This window comes from Zosterops lateralis (genome assembly GCF_965231275.1).
Source record: "Zosterops lateralis genome assembly, chromosome: 18".
Classification (NCBI taxonomy): domain Eukaryota; kingdom Metazoa; phylum Chordata; class Aves; order Passeriformes; family Zosteropidae; genus Zosterops; species Zosterops lateralis.
This window is the reverse complement of record NC_139778.1, coordinates 1,488,858-1,512,364: the sequence shown is the minus strand read 5'-3', so window position 1 is coordinate 1,512,364 and position 23,507 is coordinate 1,488,858. Positions and strand designations below refer to the sequence as shown.

The following is a 23,507-nucleotide window of genomic DNA, read 5'->3' as shown; positions in this document are numbered from 1 at the left end:
GTGCACCCTGAAATCCCTCCCCTGCTGCCTGCAAGAGCCAGACCCTGCTCTGTACAGCCCCAGTGCTGTGGCCAGCTGGTTTGGCACTGGCCAGAGCACTGGGGGCACCTAAGCCCATGTCTGGCATAGTGACCTGAGGCGTGTCCATCCTGCTCAGCTGCAGCTTCCATGGACAGGACTCAGCTTCTCTCCACTCAGGTTATTTTAATTTCTCTGCCCTCTGGATATGGATTTAGGTGTCAAGTATTAGGTCCTGCAGCTCAAAAGCGTGGGCCATGTGTGTAGGAGCCTTGCAGCAGGTGGTGTCTGTTGAAGTTGACAGCCCCAGTGGGAAGATGCTGCTCAGCCACCAGGAATGACCTGTTCGCTGAGAGGGAGATTTGTCCCCAAGGAGGGCCCCGGGTGGGAGCAGCCATGGTCTCAGGGCATCTCTCATAATGTCTGGGAAAGCTGTCTCTGCTCACCATGATATTACTGCACTGTTCTCTCTCCTTTTCTCCTGTCCCATTGTTCCTGTTACTGCTGTTCTCCTTGAATGTTTCCACCTTTTTTCCTCCCTTCTATATTTTTTTTTTCCTTCATTTTGTTCGTTGGGTTTGATACGCTGTCCTTTTTTTTCTCTCTGTGTCTGTCCCTCTCCTTTTTCCTCCTCTCTTTCTGGCTTGATCTCTCTCTCTCTGCATGCTATACACCACCCTTCCTAGGAAAGGCACTTGTTTGATACCATATCACTGCTGATCCAGGAATCTCTGGAAGGAGAGCTGAAGCTGATGGACAACCTGTCAGGCTCTGTGTGCCATCATTATGCCCTCCCAGCTCCCGAATATTACAACTCTGAGAACCAGGTTAATATTCCTAATTTCCTGCAAAGTCTCCATCCAAACTCAATTTGACTGAGACCTTTAATAGCAAGTTAAAGTTCCTTATGTAATGCAGTCACAGGGATTTGGAAGCATAAGTCACTTTGGCTTTTTCTGTGGGAGTAGATGATGTTATATATCAATGCAAGAGGAAGACAACACGCTTGGACTTTGCCTTGTCAACACAGCAAGAAGTTTTTCATTGGGATTTACAGTTCATGGTTGTTAGAGGGGAAATGCACAAAATTCCATCTCCATCCTTCAGCGTGTTTCTTACATTTGGCTTCCTGCTCCTAAGCTGGGCTCCACAGCAATGTCAGGGCAGATCTGCAGAGCCTGCAGCCCCCAGGAGGTTTTCCCAGAGCTGCTGAGGGTGATCAAATGATCTCTGTGTTCTGTGCCTACTTGTACTGCGTGAAAATCCAGTTTTGAAGGGTTTTTCCCAAAGAGGCTTCTTGCAAATGGGTCACTGTAAACTAGATCCTCAACTCTGATCTAGTGAATTTAAGAGGGGAGGCCTTAATGATGCACAGAAGTAACTGTGTGCTCCAGTGCTTTCTCAAGCAGACAGTGCTTGTTTAAAATTAGTTCATTTACTTCCTAGAATAAAATACCTACTTTTTAAAGTGCATTATTCTTTAGAGCAAATATTTTTGCTAAAACACAGCCATGACCATAATAATAATAATTCAAGCACACCTATTATTTGCTGCAGTTGGATTTGAGCAAATTCCATATTTCTTGATCTATTTTTCCCACCATTTCTTGCTAAAAATAACAGGTTTTTTGTTAAGTCAGTGCGCTTGTTTATGAGCTCACTGACACTCTAAATTACCCAACTTTTGATGATTCATTAGAGGAAAGGAACAAGCTTAGGTAAAATGAAATTCTACTGCAGGTCTTTATATAGCAGGATAACATGTCTTCCTCTGATTGCTCCATATTGCATCCCAGAGTGTATTAAGCTATAGGAAGTGGTTGTTTTTAATAATTGCCAGAGAAATAGAAACAGTAGCTTTGGCAGGGAAGGCAGAGGGTCAGTAGGAAGCTCAGTGAGAGCTGGCTGAAAATTTTTTGTCACAACATTTTTCACCAGGAAGTGCTGCTGCAGCAAAAAAAGGGCTTTGTTTTGACATTTCTGTAATGAAAAAATATAGCATTCCAGTCTGCAATGGCTTTTTCTTTTTAAATTTCAGCTTCCCCTCCCCCCCCCCACCCCCAAATTAAAACTGGTCTAAATCAGTTGGATGTTTCCAACAAAATGTTTTGACGGCTTCAAACTCAATTTTGGGTTTGGGAAGGCTGAAGTGGGGTGATGTTATGTTTATATTTTGGCTTTTCTGTTCACACCCGTTTGTCATGTTCTCAGGCAACCCAGGAATTTAGAGCAGTGCTGGGACTTGCTGAAAGCAGCTTGATTAATAGCAGCTCCCAGCAGGGCAGCTCCAGGAGGCAGGAGCTGCTGGTGTCCACCATGTCCCTGCACAGCTTTTTCCTGGCTCTGGTTGCTGGGTCCCTCTTAGGAATTCCTGTCCTCAGGCTGGCATTTTTGATCTGATGCCTTTTTGGGGAGCCTCATAACGAAATCAGGCGCTCCAAATCATCTCTCATCCATTGCCAGCAGATGAGTGGGCTAGAGGAGATATCAAAGCTGAGGTTAGATGAGAGGAGCCCGACCCTCTCACTTATCTCAGCTGAATTTTGAGCCTCTCCAGGCTCACTCATCGCTGGGTTTGTTCCATCCCTCGGCTGCCATTTCTAAGAGTGAGAAAACCCAGACCTTTGACAACTTCAATGCAAGAGATCTGGGCCTCTCTCTGTTTTCTCTTGGAAGATTTATTGCTGCAGAAAGACTTTTCAAGCACAGAGGATGGCAAAAAAAAAAAAAATAAACGCACAGTGAGAAATGAAAAGGAAGCACCTGGGACTTGCCCAGAGCAGGTGTGAGGTGTTTGCTAACCAAAATCAAGCTTTAAGTTTCTCCCTGCGCCCTTTTAACTGTGAGGAAGTGAATTATGGTCTCATCTACCTCTGGGGGTGGAGAGGAGGGTGGTGTGGTCCCTGCAGCCTTCCTGGGGCACAGGAAAAGGCACCTTCTACACTCTCCTAAAAATATGGTTTTGTTCCTGGGGAATCTTTGCAGACTTAGAAACCAGCATGGTTATTGGGGGGGGAACAACTTCAGAGAAACCAGATCTTGAAACCTCTTGTATTTGATCACAGCAAAGAGTATGAATCTCTATTATGAAAGCAATGTTGCATTTGCTTCTTCATGTAGACAGGAGAACAGCAAAATATAATGCTAACATTAGTGTGTGGTTTTAAACTCCCTCCCAGATCCTTGGTAAGCACTAAAGTATGAATGTCCCACTCCTTTTTTAATTTCTTTGTTATATTTCATTTCTTTAATGTTCTGTCCCTGGTAACAATGTGTATGATGTAGCTTCTCCCACTGCAGAGATATTGCTTTACTGTCTAGAAGTATTTAGATTATGATACTTTTTTTTTTCTCCTTTTTTTAAATTTTCTTTTCTTTCAAAAAAATTTGTGTCCTGGTTTCTTATGTTTAATCATCTCTCCCTTTAGATCCCTCTAGCTGAGATGGAGGCTCTGTCTCTGACGTCAGATATTCTCTCTGAAAAGTCCTGGTCCTTAGCTCTGATGGATGACTCTTTTCCTGATGACATTAAAACACACTTACTTAATGCTCTGGAAAGCAATGTACATACACTGGTTGCTGTGTAGTCTGATGTTTACAGGGTTCGAAATACTGCTCCCATCTCTCTGCACCTGCCTAATGGCATTTCCAGTTCCAGCCCCTTCCCAAAGAGCACCAACCTCTTCTTCTGCTGTCCTTAATGCCATTAGATCCTGGATTTTGTCACTCTTGTCTACAATCTTGGCTCCTTGTGAGGAATGAGTGGTTATTTCAATTTTTCTTTTGCTGTCTTATGTATAAACAATGTGTTTTCTACAAGTAAAATAAGTAGTAAAAAAAAAAAATTAAAAAAAAGTTTTGGAAAGCATGAAGGTCGAAATTTCTTCCCCATCTGAAACAAATCAGTGTATTTGATGCATGAAGAAACATGCATGAAGGAACACCCGTGAGCTAATGACCCGTGTCCTCTGCTGGAGGGTCAGCCCCAACACTTTGGTTTGGAGTGGATTTTTGTCATTATGAACACAAGGCACTACAAGGTTTTTTTTGCATGATTGGTGCCAGACAGTTTCTTTTACAAATATCAAATGGAGATCTCTCCAAGATGATACTTGTTTTGCAAATTCTTTCTAGCAGTCACCATGCTGGAAAAAAAAAATTAAAAATTGACTATTCAGTGTCTTTTTGACTGACATAACCAGTATTTTGAACCCTGCCTTAACCATCTCCTCTTTGAAACATTAGACATTTTTAGCTGTGTAGCGGTCAAGTGCTTTTTTTCTGCTGCACAACAGACATAATTCCTTTCCCAACATTTTTAGATCATTCTCGTTTTCTTTGTTGTTGTTCATGTACCTGCCTTTGGATGTTTGTGTTGTTCATAAATTTTCTGCCATATTAGTTGACTGTCATCCTAATTAGCACTTAATTTGACAAACTTCTCTTAAACCGTGACAATATTTCTCATCATGCTTCATGGCATTCTGTGCAAAAGATTTTGTAAACTCTGTTTAACTTCCTGTACGAGGCTTTTTGTTTCAAAATTAGTATGGAGAGTTGGACAGAGGAGAAACCCTCCTAGTTTTGGATCAGATTAGACAATCTTGTTTGACAGCATTGCACAGTCTTAAGGGTACAGCCAGGAAAGATGTTTTTTCTCCCCTTTCCAAAAAAAAAAAAAAAAAAAAAAAAAAAAAAAAAAAAAAAGCAAAACTGTGTTGAGCAAAGGATTTTGTGAATTTTAAAAGTCTTTGGTCACAACAGTTGCCCAAACTCCTGAAAAACTGCAAGCTTTCATTGCAATCTCCTCTAAATGCAATATTTTTACACTTCATTTAGATGTGGCTTTAGTTGAAAAATATTTGGATTGGGATTTTATTTTTTTATTAATCTTTTTTGGTTCAAGGAAAACTTGGATTTTATTTTCAATCAAGCCAAAACATGTTTTTCAAAAGTACCACTGAACCAAAAAGTCATGTACTCCCCCTGCTTTGTGGGCTGGCCTGGGAGGATAATTTTGCAGCCATTTTGAGTGATTTCCCCCAAGATGATCCAAAAGCAGAAATGACCCATATTGGATCCTGTCAATGAACCTAAAGGTTCACTGAAGGTTGGATTTGGATGGGAGTGTCGAATCCAAGTTCTCATGTTCAGACTCAAATGGGTCTGAGTTTGAGATCTCAGGTTTCAGGGCACCTTTTCTGCTTCAAGCTCAGTGGTGGGACTGTGAAACACAAACTGGGTACAAGGGGAAGGCAGGGAGGTTCCCAAATCCAAACTCTCAGCTTTACAAGCACAGGTTTTGCTCTCCTTCCCCGAGCTGTATCAGGATATTGCAGTCTCTCCAAGCTCTATCCAAATCAGTTTCCCAAGGACTGAAACAAATGCTGCGTGGCAGTGCAGACCTGTTTTGTTCATTAAATTTTAATAATCTTCTTTTTTTTTTTTTTTTTCTCTTCCCTGTCTCTTCTTCTTTTTTTCCTCATTTTTTTTCCTTTTTGAAAATTCCTTTTAATCTCATCATGTTTCTTGTGCAAAAAAAAAATGCCATAGTGAAATTTTGTTTTTTGTGACTGAAGGATAAAATTTGGATCAAAAATATCTGTGTTGATTCCAGAAAGCCTGTAATGCACTGAGTGAAGGGAAATTTTTTTTAGAAAATAAGACCTAAAGTTTTCCAAAAAATGATCAGCCAAATTAGACTACAGTGGCACAAACCTATTCCTGTGTTTTTCACTTGAGACATTTTAACAATTATATAATTGTTTCATTAGAAATACACTGGGAACATGACATTGCTTCCATTTTTGCTAATACTCTCCAAGACAATAACACCCAAGAACATTTCTGGGATGGAGATATTTTTTTATGAAATCAGACCTGAATCCACTCAATATTGCCTCTGGGGCTGCCCATTCCAAAAGTCTCTTTGGCTATAAAAATTCCACTGTCAACATATATACAATAACCCTTGCTTGCATTAGATCCCTTCTAATTAGAGAATGGCTTTCACCCTGAAGCAGTAGGTTTAGATATCCTTTTCAATAAAATAGGTTTAGTTATTCATTACGTGAGAAGAAAATCCAATAAAATTGTGCTGTGAGCCAGAACAGAAAATATTTTTGATAGACCAGCTTTTTGCATTTGGGTTGGGGTTTCTTTTGTTTGTTTTTTCTTTCTTTTACTGTCAGAAGAGGAAACTACTCACCTTTGCCAAAGCCTGCCTTGCTGATGAGGGCACCTGGGGAGCAGAGGGTCAAAGTTCTGCCAAGCATGTCACCTTTGCTGGCCTTGAGGCATGATGCCTTCTTTGCATATCCCTGAAATAGTCATGGTTTATCCCTACAGTGTGGCTTCCTCTGTTTCTGTGGTCCATCGTGTGAGAGTTTATTGCCAACCCCGCCGGAGGGGGTGACTCCTGGTAGCTCCATTCGTGCACCCTGTGCATGCCCATCGTGCCATCCTGGTTGCAATGGCTGTCGCTCGCCTTTCTGGGCACTTCTCCTCTCTCCCACCCTTCCACACCCTCCTTCCTGATGTTTTCCTTCCCCTCAGGCTGAGCTCCGCTCCAAGGATGACACCCTGTCCCCCGGCAAGGACCTGCTGAGTGTGAGGAAGCCCTCGGTGGGACGCACCCACTCCTTGCCAAACGACAGCTACATGTTCCAGCCGCCCTACTCCAGCCCCTGCCCTCCTTCCCTGGGCGACAGGAAGCCGGCACATCACAAGTTCCAATCAGGTACACGTCCCTCAGCTGGGACAAGAGTGGGATTTTCCAATAGAAAAGGAGTTGTGGTTTTCCAAGCTCTTCGGTAGGAGGGAGAAAACTGCCACTGGTTTCCAGTCGTGTGTCCAGACTTGTGTAACGGCTGTGAAAAACCCTCCACCACTTGCAAAGCCCCTCCACAATTTGCAAAGCCCCTCCACAATTTACAAAGCCCTGTTTAAGATAACTCCTTTCCTCAGAATTTTTTAGCAGTGTGACAGTGGCCTAGCTCAACACTGATTTGTCCCCCTACCTAATTCCCAAAGGTTACGATCCCTACAGCCTGGGCTCCATCTGTCCCACCAGGCCCCAGAGGAGAAATCCCAGTACAGAAATATTTCCTCCTGTCTGTTTTTTGCAGCAGTACCTGCTCAGAAGCTCTGTCTGGGAACATCTATGAAAGATGGGAAGATGGTGTCTCTAAATGCCTGTAAAATGAACATAAATGTGCTGAATTGAGAGACATGTCTGTGTGAGATGAATGGGAAAATGAGAGTGTGGAATTGTTCCTCCCAGAGTGCATGGTTGGGATATACATCTTGGAGCTAAATTCAGAGATATTCTTAGCTACAAGGAGGGCTCTCCCTGCCTGCACCTCTGTCCCTGTCCTTGCAGCTGCCTCCCAGAGCTTCTCCCTGTGCCCCCAGTTCCTCTGCCTGCCCGGGGTTACCTGAGGCTGGGAAGTGAATGGAGCCACCTTTAATTCGTCTGTACATCCCATCATTTTAGACATTTGGCACTGATAAGACAGGGGAGTTTTTTTACAAGCATTGCCATTTGAAAGCCTCTAAGCAGAACATAATTTCAGCAATGTTCAGAATGGTAGGAGATTTGAACAGATTAGGAATAAGATGTTGAAATTTGCATAGTAATATGAATTTGGATGAATAGTGACTGTTGAGCAGAAATAAAAAAAAAAAAAAGTGTGGGCACAAGGGAGGAAGATGAATCTGGTGGTGTGAGAAATCTCTGCCACAATAGACAATTTTCAAGGTCAAGACTGGTGTTTTGAAGAACCTGTTTGCACATAATGCTTGCTAATGGTGCAGCTAAAATCCCATTGAAAGCAATAGCAAATCTCCCATTACCTTCTGTTGAGTCAGAATTTATGGGTCTCTGTAACAGTAAAGAAATTCCTGACCACACAAAAGAATCATGTCTGCTGCAGAGGGAATTTCCAGTGCTTCATTGTTAACCCTTTATTGGGATGTATTTGCACTGTCCTGAACAAAAACTATGTCAGCAAGGGACTGGGTAATTTCTGAGTCCCTTCTTTTTCAAGATTCCACTTCCCAATTTCAGTTTGGAGAACCTGGTTAGCCATATCTGACAGCCCTGGCTTTCTGGGGACAGGCATTGCACCTTGTAAATCCACAGGAACAACTGTTCCATTGTGGTGTAGCAGAAGTACTTTGGAGAGGTAAAGCTGATATCTTATAACCACATTAAGCAATTAAACCTTTTGTGTTTTTCTCCTGCTGGTGAAATTCCAATCGTCTTAAGCAGGCCAGAGTGCTGGGAGGTGGGTAAGGTCCTCAAATTCTGATGTATCACTGTCCTCTTCCACCTCCAATGTCAGTGCTTTTCAGGGTGGGGGAAGCCACCCCCACCTGTTTACAGTTTGTAATATTATTGAGTGCAGTGAAGACAGCAAGAGGTGCCAGGCGCCTCTAATAAATCACCACAACCAAGCCATAATATTTCAAGCTGAGAAGGTTTTGTTGTCAGAAACACTGGCACTTGCAGGAGGCATTTGTTTGAATACTCCTTCATAATGGGGCTGTTGCTCTGGGAAAGATTCCAGGACAAATGAAATTCTCTGGGATGCGGTCCAGGTTAAATGAATTGTTTTGAAAAACGTTGAGCCTGTGTGTGTGAGGGGAGCACACAGAGTTTCAAACCTTTTAGAAGAAGTAGCCAGCAACCACGAAGGGTCAGGAAGAGGCTGGAGAGTATGTGTTTCCTTCTTCTGGGAAGCTTTGTAAAACCAGCCTTGAGAGCTGCCAGGTGCTGTTCCCTTTCACTTCATTTCCAGTGTGTGCATTCTGCTTTGGAGATCCCAGCAGGCTCAGGCATGGAGACACCTTCTAGAGCCTTTCAAAGTCAGATATTAGCAGTGCTCAGAAGTGAGGCTGCCTGCAAAGTTATTGGCCCAAAAGCAGGGATGCAGGAATTGCCAGTTCAGATGAACTCGTAGTTCCTTGTCTTCTGTTCTCAACAGGAGCTAGTCCCAGTTGTATCAGGGGAAAATGCCAAGAAAAATGAAATAATAGACAATGCTGAAGTAATTTATTAGTAGATGGGAGTTCTTTTTCCCAGTTCTGCAGAGCCAGTTGCTGAATTCAGTGGTTTTGCTGTGCCTGTCTGATCCAAGGTGCAGCAGAGAGTTTTCTCTGGGAGGTCACTGAGGTTGGGACACAATCCTTGGATGAACATGTCCCGTTTCTGCCTCTTCTCCCCCTCGCAAGGTTCAAAGGCGTCAGTGCAGTCACAGCCGGCAGACACCAGCTCCCTCCTGCAAATCCCAAAGGACCATTTCCACCCTGTAAGAGCTCACGACCATTTGGTGGGGGAGAGCAAGCCCCGGGTCTCCCAGCAGGCACATTCCCCTTCTGCTGAAAGGCTGCTCCGCAGACAGGTAAGCAGAGTTATGATCGTAAACCTGCTGAGCTTTTTATATTGATGCATTTCCTGGTTAACCCTGCTTTAAATTCAAGGAGGGATTCACAGAGAAACCTCCAGAGAACTGTAATTCTCCTACAGAAATAACAAAAAGGTTGGTGGTTTTTTGATCTGAAAGCCGTCCAGGAGTCTCCAAAGAATGTGCGTGATGAGTATCATGTCCTTTGGCAACATGCCTAAATGCTCTCCACATTGTTAGCACTTTATTTTTTTTTAATCCTCTTCATAAATGCAGCCAAATGCTCCCCAGAGGCTAGCTGGGGTTGAGGAACTAATTCTTAAATGCTGTGATTTTTTCAGTGCTTGAAAGGACACAAGGATTGCAGGCTCCATCCCAGGCCACCCCTCCTCTGACTCCTCTGGTTTCTCAAAAGAGGAGCAGTGTTTCATGGAAATTGGTTATCTCATATGCAAAACCATCATGGGAAGCATACTGGTTTTACAGTGAGAATTGAAAATTAAAATAGTTTTCCATCAGCTGTGAGCTTTTTAGAACTTTGAGTATATGCAAAGCAGAACATGTTTTATTTTGCAACCAGTTTTATCTCTGGTTTTTGCCTGGCATTGGTTTAAATCCTGATTCAATCAAAGATCTCAGGGATCTAATCAAAGATTCCAGTCTGGCTGATTGGAAGCATAAGTTTAGACTCATCTTTTTTTAGTAAAATACTTAAACTTGTGCCTCACTCTCACATTTTTAAGCATATTTCAATGATTGTGCAGCTGGACCGGGACCAGAAGCACATCTGATTCTGCTTTATTCAGTATTTCCATGCCTGATTTTACATACACAAAGGGGATCAGTTCTATTTTTTCAAAAGCAATTTCTTTCCCGTATGAAAATAATCCCATTTCTTTCATCTTTTAATCAACATTGACAAATTAGACAGTTGATTCATTAAGCTCTAAAAATGGATGAGAAGTACCAAGGTTAACAATTACATTAGTCTGTAATACTAAATTGACATAAGAAATTCTCTGCATGTATTTATTTGCATGGGGTTAGCCAGCTATCCCAATCACCTCTAATGGGGAAACTAATTGATGTCATGATTCCAGTTCATAACCACTCTCTCTTCCTTTCTAATGAATAACAGACCCATCCTTTTGAAGTGATCTAACCGGAATAAATTACCATGTTAGCCATCTTCTCCAGTCTAATTCTGTTTGCATCTTTGACGGCTTCTTCTTCTAGACCTTTTCATACATTTAAGTCAATTTATTGCCCTCCCTCTCCCTGCTCATGGAGTGAAATGAACATGCTCTAGGAGTGACAGTTCAGAGAGCCAAGAGCTTTGTGGCAGTGAGCAGATACAGTCCATGGGCAAACCCATGAGAGGTTGCCTTGGGCAGGCTCCGGAGCAGCAAGGAGCTCCCAGGCTGCCTAATGGGAGCAGAGAGGTTCTTCTGGTGATATTGCTGTTACTGTTAATTGCAGTCTAGATGGCCAAACACTAGGAAACTTGGTCCTTTAAGAGGCAAAATTCCCTTTACAGACCCAGCACTTCTGCTTGCTCAGGTGCTCTCTGCTTGACTCCTTTTTATTGCTACCACTAATTTCTCAGTAGCACATCAAGTAGCCCAAACTGGCAAAGCAGTTTGGTTTTCAGTACCTATTTCTCCGTATCATTATACATATACTGCATGCAATTCTGATCTGGTTATTTTTCTCTTTTTTCTTTTTTTCTTTTTCTTTTTCTTTTTCTCTTCCTTTTTCTTTTTATTTTTCTTTTTCTTTTTCTCTTCCTTTTTCTTTTTATTTTTCTTTTTCTCTTCCTTTTCCTCTTTTCCTTTTTTCCTTTTCCTTTTCTCCTTCCTTTTCCTTTTTATCTTTTCTTTGTTTCCTTCCTGCTCATGCCCTCCCCTCTCCTGAATCCATAACAGATAAACCTTGTCCATCACATACCTGGTCCTTGCACTTTCCCTGAGCATTAAAACCTGTGTGTTTAACCTCCCTTTCCCTCCAGAGTGCTGGAGAGCGAGCCCAGCCCCCACAGTAACGTCCAGTTTAGACTCCGGAATGTTTGACAATTAGCGATGCACTTGCAGAGGAAGATGAGTGGATCGGATGCTTTGGGAGAACATTCCTGCTGAGGATTGCGCTCCTCGGCAGTGCATGGCACAAAGGCTTTTCTCCAGAGGAATTCTACCTGAAATTAAACCTATATTGATTTTGTAGTTCCAGGACTGTGTATCCAAGGTGTAGCCCACACCAAGCTGTGGCTGCTGCAGGTGCACACCCCTCTGGGATGGCAGAGGGTCCTTTTATTTTCAAACAAACCAGTAAAACATTTGTACTGTTACTACTAACAACAACCACAGATGCCTGTATCATAGGCAGAGAAAGAGCTGGTGGTGACTAATACTGTCGTGGTGTGCAACACAGGTTGGTGTGCAAGCAAAAGTAATGGCAACAATTACTTTTTGCTTCTGTATTCGACTTCTGTGTGGTCTGTGTCTCTTTTCAGGATATGAACATGATTTCTTCTCCCAAATACTCATTAAAACTACTGGTGCTGAGGAGACAGAATAACTTCACTCCTGACTGATTAGTTGCCAGTGTTATGCTGTGAAATTTTAACTAGAAAGGATTCACTAGCACCGGATGAAATTGTTTGCCATATTAAATATTCTCTGAGCTGTCCCCATTGACAAAGGGAGTGCAATGTGCAGCTGCTGCAATAGACTCTGGTGTTTCTGTGCATACATGGACACATTGCAGCAGATGAGAGCGTTGCTGAATAGAGATCATTTGGCTCAAATGATCCTTGTGGGACAATATTTATATAAAGTGTATGATGATTTTGGGGTGATTTGTCACAAAAATATTCCTTAGCATGAGGAATTTCATCATTTCATCTCCTTACACTTTTCTAAAGGACTGGAACCAGCTGTGTGCATTTCCTCCAAATTTCCCTGTGAAGATTTTTATCTTTAAGATCATTTAAAAGTCTTCTCAAATGGATATTCTGCCTTATAGGGCGAGTTAACATGGCTGATTTAGAAAGCCTTTTGACAAGGAATGCAGTGCATTAAAAAGGCAAAGCCTCCAAAACATGCCCAAGGTTCCCTCTGCCAGTGGGCATTGATGCTGCGTAAGGCTCCAGGCAGCCAAGGCAAAATGTGCCTTAGGAAGCCTGAACTTAAGCATCGGAATGAATTGAAATAATTACAGATTGTTATTAGTCCAGCTTTGGACTCCAGTGTTTCCAGCTCCTGCCACAAGATGGTGCAGAGTCGTGGCTCCAGCCTGGGGACCAAAGCCAGGGACAGGCTGTTGGCTTGATGCTGGCACACAGTGAGGTTGCTCTGGTATTGCTGGCTCTGGGGATCCTGTTCCAGGCCCTCAGCATCACCTGAGCTAGAGGAGGGAATACACGGCCTCACTTGCACATCCTTCTCTCCTGCTCACACCTGGGCTGCTGAAATTATTGAGGGCTTTGCTGTAGACTTTCATTCTTTGCATAACAAGAACATGAGTACGTTTGGGTGGGGGCATTCTGGTTTTGCAGCCCTCCATCCTTAGAGGAGAAAGCTAAAGGTCAATCACTTAGGAAGAGTGAAGGGCTGTCACACAGGGACAAACCCACAGATCCCTGACAATGGGAAGTGGTAGAAGCCACAACACAGATTGTTATAGGAGTTCAGTGGGTCTGTGCTGAGGGATCTCAGCAGAGCTGAGTGCCCTGTAAATGCTGAGCCTTGGCTGTACTAATCTTTGTTTGGTCTGTCTCTCTTACCTGGCAACTCCTTTCCTCCCCAACCCCTCTGCACTCTGCTACAGATGGCTATAAGGAACGACTCTCTGGACAGCAAGGAGAATCTCCACACTGAGGTGAGTGAACTCTCTGACCCAAATGTTCCCACTGTGCCCAAGGAGGAGTCACCAGTGGCTCTGACGCCCTCAGAAGCAAATGAATTGGCTGCCTGGAGTCGGGCGAGCGTCCATACGCAGCAGCATTCCCACAATCAGTATAATATTTCAAAGCAGGCACCAGCATCGTGTGCTTGTGCAGACTCGTATCAGGAGACCCCTGAAGATTCAATGGACCAAGAAGTGTCTGAAATAAACAGCTCCACAGAGCCTTTCACTTCAGAAACTTGCACAGCCTCGAGTGCCTGTTCAGAGGGTCAGCCTCTCACACCTAAGAGGAACACGGGCAATACCGGCAACGTGATACTGAAGGACCTGAAGAAATACCACAGTGTGGACACCCAGGGTCTGCTAAAAAAACCACCCTCTTGGTTAGATGATCAAAGGAGACATTCGATAGAGATTTGTTCCATAGAAAACAGCCCTCAGCACCATTCCACGTCCAGCTCCTCTGGCTTTATAAGTCAGGTAGTCAGTGAGATGGAATGCTTGCAAGGTCCGCGGCAGAAGAAGAAACTGAGCCCTCCTTGTATATCTATAGATCCACCTGATGGGCAGAGTTTGGTACCCAGGGGACCCCACAGCATCTCACCTGCCAGTGGAGACGTTTGCTTGAGGAGGCGTGCTCCATCCTGTGAGTCCAAGGATTCGATGGATATAGGGGATTCACTGCTTCCAGACAGTATGTCAACATCTCCTACCCCAAAGAAAGACTTGTTGACACTTCCTAGCTTTTCCTTTGATCAAACGGAAATGGACCCCTGAGCTACTTTTCTGTTGGTGCCAAATGTCTTCTTCCTTTCATGTAATAGAAAAAAAAAAAAAAATTAAAAAGAACTCTGTACTCCAAAATGGCACTGGGTAAAAAATTTCCAAAGAAAGATTAAAGAACCAGCTGGTTAAAAGAGTGGTTAACCTATATCACGCTTACTTAAGCATATGTGCTGCTTAGGTAAAAGCAATACAATGTGCAGAATCTATATGTATATTATATTTTATTAAATTAATTGAATCTAGTATTGCGGGATGTAGTACATTTTGTGACTAAAGACTCATTTAATTTTCTTCTATTTTATGTCTCTCGGAATATTTCTGAGATAAAGTTGGTTTTTACAAATATTTTAACCTAAAAAAAATATATATTTAATCCCTTCTCTTTTTTTTGTTTTGTTTGGGTTTCATTTTGTTTTGCAAAGCACAAAATGTAGCCAATTAGTGCATTACAGAGGAAATGTATCCCACAGTCAGCAGTAAATAAGGTTTATTTAATGTAATTTATTTTCCCCCTTGGACTTCAATGATATTTTGGGAAAACGATTGTTTGCATAGTACAGAAATGCAGTGGCAATTTTTTAAACAAAATATTCCAATCTTGCATAAAATTGATATTCAAGAGTATGAAAGCAAGTGCTCAGACTCAGGAAGGTCCAACATGCTGATGTCTGAGGATGGTGAAGGCAGAGCCATTCAACAGTACAAGATACTGAATTATGCAAGGGTGTTATAGATCATTCACTGACAACTCACCAAATCATGTCAATGGTTGATTTTCATACGTTCCTAGGAAACAGGCAACAAAGGCCTGTGGTCACTTCTGAGATGATTTCGCAGTGTCTTCAGGATGGAGTTTTTATTTTGCTGAGTTTTACACCTCCCTCATCCCTCTGTTTTCAGTGGAGCTCCTCCTCTCTGAATGCTGTAGAAAGGAGAGTGAGGTCAAGTTTAGGACTTGCAGTGGGTGAAATCAGGGCAGACATGGCACAGCAATGGGCTTAAGCACATGCCTAAAGTTAAGCTCTCGCCTAGAATGCCTGGAGGTTGACCATATTACAGTAATTCCAGAAAATTAAAATCATATGCTTATGTTCTACTGAATCAAGGCACTTCTGCAAGTTATTTTACAGATTACATAGAAGAAAGTCTGCAGGTACTGAAATGACTGCTGATTTTCAGTAAAATAGCCAGGTATTTTGCTATCGCTGCTAGAGTTAATTTACATGATCCTGACTGCAATTTATTTCCAATCTATCAATAGCCTTAAGCAGCAGCATGATGATACAAAGTGGATAAACCCAGAATTCACGTCCTTACTTTATACCATCACTCATCTCAAAAATTACCTGTTTTCTCCTGTGCTAACACCCTCTGCCAAAAGCAATCTGTGAAATGGGACAGCACAGCCTGGAAACCACTCGAGGCTGGTCCCATTCGACACCTCCCTCTCCTCCCATGACTGATGGGAACCAGACATTCACTCCACTCCACTTCCACCAAATCACATTAAGATGTAGGCTAAATTAGACTGCAGGCATGCTTTGAAGTGTGCCAATACTCACAGGTTTGAAACCAAGTCCATGGATCGTGCCTCTGAACCAGCACAGGAAGGAAGATTTGTGCTAATTCTGTCTGCCGGGAGTTTGTAACTTTTTCAGAACTACTGATCTTTTCAAATCACTACAACATGCTGATGTAGAGCCTTTTATCCATTCAGAGATTAGGCTGTCTCCACCACGTGGATCTGCATTAGCTTGGAGTGTACACACAAGGAGAAGATGCTGTTTGTACCCCACAGCCAATGTGAGGTCCTAAGCTCCTTTATATTCCTTTATATGGAGGATGTTTATGCCATAAACAATCCCTACATGTCCAGAAGAAATGTAAGGGCTTTCAGCAGGAAGTCAGGCAATCAGTGTATTTGAAGTAGGAGGATTAACACTCTGTACTATTTACTGCAGTTAAATTAATTCTTGGCTGGGACATTTTTCCCCTCTTCATCACAGGCCCATACAGAGCCTGCTCCCTTTGATATGCCAGCCCAAATCCAGAGTTAAGCCTGTCTAAATCAACGATTTCAAACAAACCTTTCATCAGTTCTTCCCCCAGATCATATTTAAGGAAATAATAAAATTACAGTGCATTAAGCCTGAGAAATATTCTTAATCCCTTTTTGGTTTTACACCCATAATGAGGCCTAGCTTTTCCTTTTACATGTGCTAAATAGTTTGGGAAACTAGCTAGGCCACTAAAATTGCCATCCCTGGTTCCTTAATGATTAGGATTGTGTTCACATAGCTGGAATGATACTACTCTTCAGATCCTTCCTTACAGAAAACCCACTGAACATTTTAGCTTGAAATCATGGCTCAAAATAGTGATGTGATGTTAATCTAAATGCTCAACTCCAAATGTAACAGAAAGTGTAAAGGCTTTTCTATTTTAATACTTGAGTTTTTGCCTACTGACAAGGTTTGTGGGAGTAACAAAAAGTTTACATCATACATGAATAGTCAGTAAAGAGTACCCAATAAAATATACTCTACGATGATGCTTTCAGGAAAAGAAATCCATGTAAAATAGATTGTTTTCTAAACCAGATGAGTTTTTTCTAGATGCCCTTTTGAAAGACAAATACAAATGTACTGCAGCGCATGCAATAATACTCAAATCATTTTAAATACCTTCGGGGTGGGGTTTTATAGAATTTGACTTTTTTAAACAAAATGTACAAAATCCACAGGAATTCTGTAGAATGGTTATGTTGATAGAATTTTTTATATTTTTGTAGAAATCTATAGAGAAATTGTTAAAAGTCTGCGTAGCATCTTGGCAACAGAAGCAGCTCTTATCTAAAAGTTTCTTTTCATAAACCTGGAGCCAGGCTTGCTCTATTACAACACATAGTTTCATAGCCTGCATCCAGGTTGTGTTCAGGAGTCAGCAGCTAAGCTCGAGTTCCACAATATTGCAGTGCTATTACTGTTCAAGAACTGTACCCAAATAAAACGCCTCCCCCAAAGCTCAGCCCTGTCCATGGTGAAGTACTTGCATGGCTCTCCAGCTCATTCAAGCACACCAGCACTTTACTACTGTGGATTTACTGTATGCAGGTGGGAGGAGGATATTTTGTTATTGCCAGTCTGACACAATGGGGGAAAAGAGATTGCAGACATGTCTGGAAAAATGTAAATTCCATTCTTGCAGCCCCTCGCACATAGAAGTGATTTTTCTGAACTTGGTTAGAGGATTGTACTGTAGATATTTTGGAGGAGGGCAAAGTAAACACTGTTTTTGACTTCTATGGATTGCACTCAGCACTAGGTGTGTTCAAGAAGAAAATATTAAACAAGAAAAAAAAAAAAGAAAAAAAACTAAGAAAAGAAAAGCATTACCACTGTAAATTAGGCTATACCCCAGTCTCCCCTTTTCTGCCCCTTTGGCTGTAATAACCCATGTACACTATTACACGAGGTGACTAGAGTAGGCACAGTACCATTGCAATGTCCGTAACAACCTAGTATATATGATAGAACTTTGTATTTAATAGTTAATATATTGTTATACTGTATCAGGTATATAGGCCAAAATGAGGTTTTTTGGTCGGGGCAACAAAAGGTGGTACTCATGGGGAAAATTGGATTTAAATGTTCCTTTTTTTTTTCAAAAAAAAAAAGAAAAAAAAAAGAAAAAAAAGAAGACAAAAAAAAAAAAGTGTAAATCTTTACAACTGACAAAAACAAATGTGTCCTATTAAAAGCTTTTGAAAAGAAAAACAACAGTGCGTTTCCCTTTTTTTTGTTATTGTTGCTGATGAAAATCTATATCACTCCAGGCAATCAAGCCTTTGGTCATGTTTTAATTGTCAGCAGTTGGAGAAGGTAACAGCAGCAGTGGCCAGGAGGCAGAAGGAAGATTGGGAAATGACAGCCCTTTGTGGAGCAATATGATGTGGCCACAAGCAATTCTGAGCCTGGACACTGCCCAGGGTGTGCAGAGTGAGCAGTGAGATCATGGGCTGTGCCCTTGTGGACCCCTCTGCCCTGTGTGAGGCTTCAGGGTGTCAGGACTGCAACAGACAGAGCTGCAGCCAACAGGGATAAAGGACTGAGGAGAAGGGGCAGATCTGATCTGCCTGTGAAGAGGAAGATGCTGGACTTTTCCACTCATTCACATCTTTGGGATTTCCAGCCTGAAATCCAGCAGTGTTTCCTGTTGTCATTTAACTCCTTGCAAAGCAGGAGCTGGAGGGCATGGGGGCTGAAGGGCAGCAGGGGCTCAGAGCTCAGGTACTGATCAGGTACTGCCAGAAACATTTCATAGAACAGTTTGAGGTGGAAGGGACCTTAAAGCTCATCCTGCCATGGGCAGGGACACCTTCCACTATCCTTGGCTATTCCAAGCCCTGCCCAACCTGGCCTTGGACACCTGCAGGGATGGGGCAGCTGCAGCTTCCCTGGGCAACCTGTGCCAGAATTTCTCCCTCCTGTCTAACCTAAACCTGCCCTCCTTCTGTTTGAAGCCATTCTCCCTTTTGTCCTGTCCTACAGGACCTTGTTAAAAGGCTCTTCAGGGGTTTTTAGTGAATGACCTGTGTAGCTCCTAACATGAAATCTCCTCTCCCCTGGGGAGCAGCCACTGGAGGAAGGAACCAGACACTGGGCACTCCACAGCCCTGCTGTTCACTGCCTGGAATGATTTGATTGCTCTGCAGCAGGAGGGACCCTGAATTGACACCCAGAGCAGTTTTCTTGTCTAGAGGATGTTTTGATAAAGTGATCCCTCATTAGAAAACAGCAGGAAGGATACTAGTCCTTAAACAGAGGGAAAATGTGGATCTGTTCAAAATCCCGTGCAAATCCACTCCAGGTGAGCTCTGTGATGTGTCTGTGTTGTCCAGCCTGGAACCACTGAAAGCCTTCCCAGCCCTCCAAGCCTGGAGGACCCACAGGGCTTTAAGTCAAGCTGGGCTGAGCCAAGGAAGCAGAGCTTCTCACAGGCTCAAGCACTTCACACCTCTCTGCTCTCAGGTGAGTTCAGTCCTTATGGGCAACGACAAATCACTGCCTTTCCAACACTGGCATTCAGAGGACCTTGTGAGAGGGCTTGATTCTCTTCTCTGTTCTGTGAGTGTTCCTGTATGAAGCTCTCCTGCTGAGTTTTGCTGTGGTTTTTCAAAAGCTTCAACCCAGGCTGGCTGCTTGTGGGTGTGCTCTCAATTTCTTGAGCTTGGGCATGGAATAACTTCATTATTCCATTTCTTGAGTAACTGGGATGCCAATGGAACCATGCTTTCTGTGCAATGGTAACCATACCTAGGGAAGCAGCACTTTGGACTTCATTTATTTCTTGGTTCAGCCAGGTGACCATGTCCTGCTTCAGCAGAGCAGTGTCCCCAGAGTGTGCACACCACATCCCTCAGCCAGAGCTCTGCTAAGCTTTACAGATGAGAAATGGGAAAGGGTTCCAGAGAAACAAACTGGATTCTAGTGTGACCTTACACTAGAATCTCCCCTAAATAAGGCAGGAAAAAAACAATTTAAAGAGATAGCTCCTTTTATCACCACCAGCACCGTGTAAGGGTGACCAGCTGACAGAAGTGAGGATCCTGCAGATCAAAGGGTTAAGCCAGGGAAGTTTTGGGGGGATCATGCCCCAGTGCCCGGAGGTGGGCGAGGGTTAGGTGTCACACAGGCACGGCGACATTGCTGGGCGCTCCAAGAGTGGCGTTCTGCTCCCACCTAGTGGGCGTGGGGCGAGGGGTCGGGCTGGCTGCCCCCCTTTACCGGGGCTGGCACCCCCCTTACCGGGGCTGACATCCCCCTTACCGGGGAGAAGGCTCAGCAGGACCTCCTGCCGCCCCTCAGCTGCTGTGTTCTCTCCTCGATGCTGCAGAAACACCTCAGCACAGGTGTGTCTGTGTTTGGCACCACAGAACCGCTCAGGTTGGAAAAGCCCTCAAACATCACTGGCTTAACCCAGTACTGCCAATGCCACCACCAAACCGTGTCCCCCAGGTGCCACATCTGTGTGTCTTTCAGATGCCTCCAGGGATGGAGACTCCACCACTTTTCCTGTTCCAGTGCCTTGGCACCTTTCAGTGATGATGTCTTACCTTAGATCCAATCTAAACCTCCCTGGCACAAGTTGAGGCAATTTTCTCTTGTTCTTTTGCTTGTTACCAGGAAAAGAGACTGACCCCCACTTGGCTGCACCCTCCTGTCAGGGAATTGTAGAGAGTGAAAATGTTCCTCCTGAAGCTCCTTTTCTCCAGGCTGAGCCACCCCAGCTCTCTCAGCTGCTCATCAGACTTGTGCTCCAGATATTTTCCCAGCTCTGTTCCCTTCTTCTGGACACCCTCCATCCCCACAATGTCTTTTATGTAGTGAGAGGCCCCAAACTGACCCTGGAATTCGAGGTGTGGCCTCACCAGCACTCAGTGCAGGGGTGTGGTTGCTGCTGTGGTCCTGCTGGCCACACTATTGCTCACACAAGCTACATTTGACCTTCTTGGCCAAACGGTTTCTAATTCTCAGGGGATTTTCAACCACTGAATTTTATAAAAATCCCAATTATGGGAGGAGGAGAGGAAGGCTTTCTCCCACTGTGGCAGAGCCCTGTGTGCTTGGAGCTGTGCAAGCTGCTCAAAGCCACCATGCCCCTCATACCCACTGGCACTGCTGCTCCCCGGCTGCTTGTGCAAGACCCAGGGAGTCAACAACCCATCCTGGGGGTGTCTGGCTGTGGCAGCACCCGAGAGGTGTGATTGTCCTTTCACATCCTTTTAAATGTGCTTGTCCCTTCACATCCTTTTAAACAGCAGAGGGTGCCCTGGGGGCTGTGCACTCATAGCAGCTCTGGAGGGTTGTTTTACCTCTGCTCAGCCCAATGTGGGAGGAGGAGGAGGATCAATCCGACCCAGTGCCATCACACAGAGTTTGGGGGTTTTGCTGAGTGCCCTTCACTAGATGGCAACCACAAGAAGTGGGAAGTTCTCCTGGCAGATTTGTGAGCACAAGCTCAAGCTGCACCTGAGGCCCCTGAAACCTGCTGTTCCTATTTGCTTTGGTGTGGTCATCAGCAAAAGCCTCGCTGGCATTTTCACAGTTGAGGGTGATTGGACCTTAAGTTGGTTTTTACATGTTGTATTCAATGCTTTAGTTATGTTTAAAGCACACTATTATAATCCTGCAGCATCTTCTGGCATTTTCTGTTATTGCTTGAGTCCCTGGATGCCATAATTGGCAAGTTTTCAGAGGTCCTGAATAGATTATATTTCCATATCCATGAAATATACTTTAAGTAATTTGCCAAAGACCCCAGCAGCTCCAGCTGGGAACTGGAAAGGATGGTTAAACCACCTAATTGCTTACTGCTAACAGTTATTTTGTGGAAACAGAAAGCAGAATCCAGCTATTTTGGGGGGAACCAGGAAGAAGTGAGCATAGGAGTCATTCTGCAAAGAATATACACTGAAGTGGACAGCATATGCCATGCTGACATCTGCAAAGGCAGTACAGAACTGCTCTGCCACACGCCACCAGCTCAGTGTAGCCAAGGGCTGGTGACAACTCCATGTTTATTCAAACAAAGCAGGACCAGGTGTTTCTATTTATTTCTATTTATGCAAACACTGTGTGCCCATTTTGTGGTGACATCCCAAACAGCTTCAGCCCATTAAAAGTAGGAGTTTGTGGGATGGCTGAGTTGGCAGGGGCGAGGATAAGCTGTGACAGTTGTGTCAGGGGCTGCAGTAGGACAGTTTGGGCCTAAGCTCCAGAAGGCCCCAGTGCCATGTGCTGTTTGTGTCTGTACATCACTGTGAGCTCCACCTGCAGCCCAGCCACCCACAAGCTGGAGTGTGTTACACCTGCCATGGCCTCTGCCAACCTCTACAGGCACCTGTCTGTGGGATTATCTAGCAGGTGAGAGAGACACCCAATGCATTTAAAGTTCAGCTGCTCGCAGCTGGAGCAGCTCCAGGATCACTTTGGTGTGATCTTGGCAGTTCTCAACATGTCTAAATTCTTCTCCTGCTCATTGCTCTCAGTATGAAGTGCAGGAGCACTCATGGAATGGGGCAGGTTGGTATTACACACAGTGTCCTGGAGGAGTCATACAAACACCATTTTCTCCTTTCACAGAGACTTGATGAACTATGTGGGCCCCACCTTACCCTGCAGCATGAATGGCCTTACAGTGCAGCTCCAGGCTAAATGGAGTGTGGACCCAAGGTTCCTGTGCTGGTTTCCCAGGGAGCTGTCACCTCTGTACTTCCTGTCAGGGAATCTTACCTTCCACTCCTACAAAGCCACGTAGCTGATACGTGCCCAAAAGCAGTGCAGTGAGTAAAAATTGAGGCTGCAAATTCCCAGCCCACTCCCTCACCTTTTTTTATCATGGGACTTCTAAATTGCTCATTGCATGAGCCAAAAATGAGGAAATTAAATCCTTTCCTGCAAGAAGGGAGATGCACATATTTGCAAGAGCATTGAGAAGAAAGCCCAAGTCTGCTGCTACTCATTCAGTGTTAACTTTAAGCAGATTTTGTTACAATTTCTCATCTTATATATGTTAAAACAAGGTGTCCCCCCCTTTTTTATGAAGTAAATAGGGCCTTGCTGTAAATGCACCCTCTTTGGCAGGCTCTTTTTCTTACCATCTGTAAAATACGACACCTATGTGGGTCTTGGAAAGGAAGCTGAGCCTCTGCTGTTCCAAGCAGAGAAAGAAGGTGATATTTATAGTCAACTAACCCTAAAACTGCGACTTTCAGAGCTGCACACGCTCAAGATATCCCCAACCCTCAGCTCTGAATGTGCTTCTTTATACAGGTCTCTTCAGGAGTCGGCCACACTTCATCCTGCTGTTAATGCTTTGAGAATTAGCATGAAGTGTGACATGGAAAGCAGCCTGCCTCATACTTGGCACTGTGCTTACACAAACAGCTTCTCCCTCATGTTACCTCCTGTCGTGCCCCAGTAAATCACTCCAGTTGATATCTAGGCTCTCCTGCATGGCCCGGGTGTGCCTGGAGGCATTTCCTGACTCCTCTGGCTTGACCCGCTCAAGGTGTTAGCAGGTGAAAAGTCCTTTACTGTGCAGCTGGCATGACAAAGAAGATTTGAATGCATTATTGCTGAATGGATCCTGCTCAGATCTTGCCACTCCCTGGAATAAAGAATAAATGCCCAGTGAGAGGAGAGTTCACGATTCCCTGACATTTGGAGCAAAGGTGCCCTTTCATTTTCCTGCAGAGCCAGCCTGCATTTGAGGGAACACCACAGGAGAAATAACATGTTCTAGGTACCTCCATCTCCATTCCCATCATTAAAAGGAGGCAGGACCAAAGTGAGCTGCTCATGATAGTGCTTCAGGCTCTGCTTTGCACCA

The 23,507-nt window shown here is 43.9% G+C and overlaps 1 protein-coding gene across 1 annotated transcript in view; it reads left to right on the top strand.

Moving 5' to 3' along the window:
- Positions 1-14,357, top strand: part of CACNA1G (calcium voltage-gated channel subunit alpha1 G) — a 96,959-nt gene extending 82,602 nt beyond the window's left edge. Inside the window, exons 33-37 of the mRNA XM_083874557.1 lie at positions 705-845; positions 3,447-3,581; positions 6,574-6,757; positions 9,253-9,422; positions 13,251-14,357. Coding sequence (XP_083730683.1) covers positions 705-845; positions 3,447-3,581; positions 6,574-6,757; positions 9,253-9,422; positions 13,251-14,105 — 1,485 coding nt within the window. The 3' untranslated portion in view covers positions 14,106-14,357. The remainder of the gene's footprint in view (positions 1-704; positions 846-3,446; positions 3,582-6,573; positions 6,758-9,252; positions 9,423-13,250) is intronic.
- Positions 14,358-23,507: the final 9,150 nt, after the last annotated feature.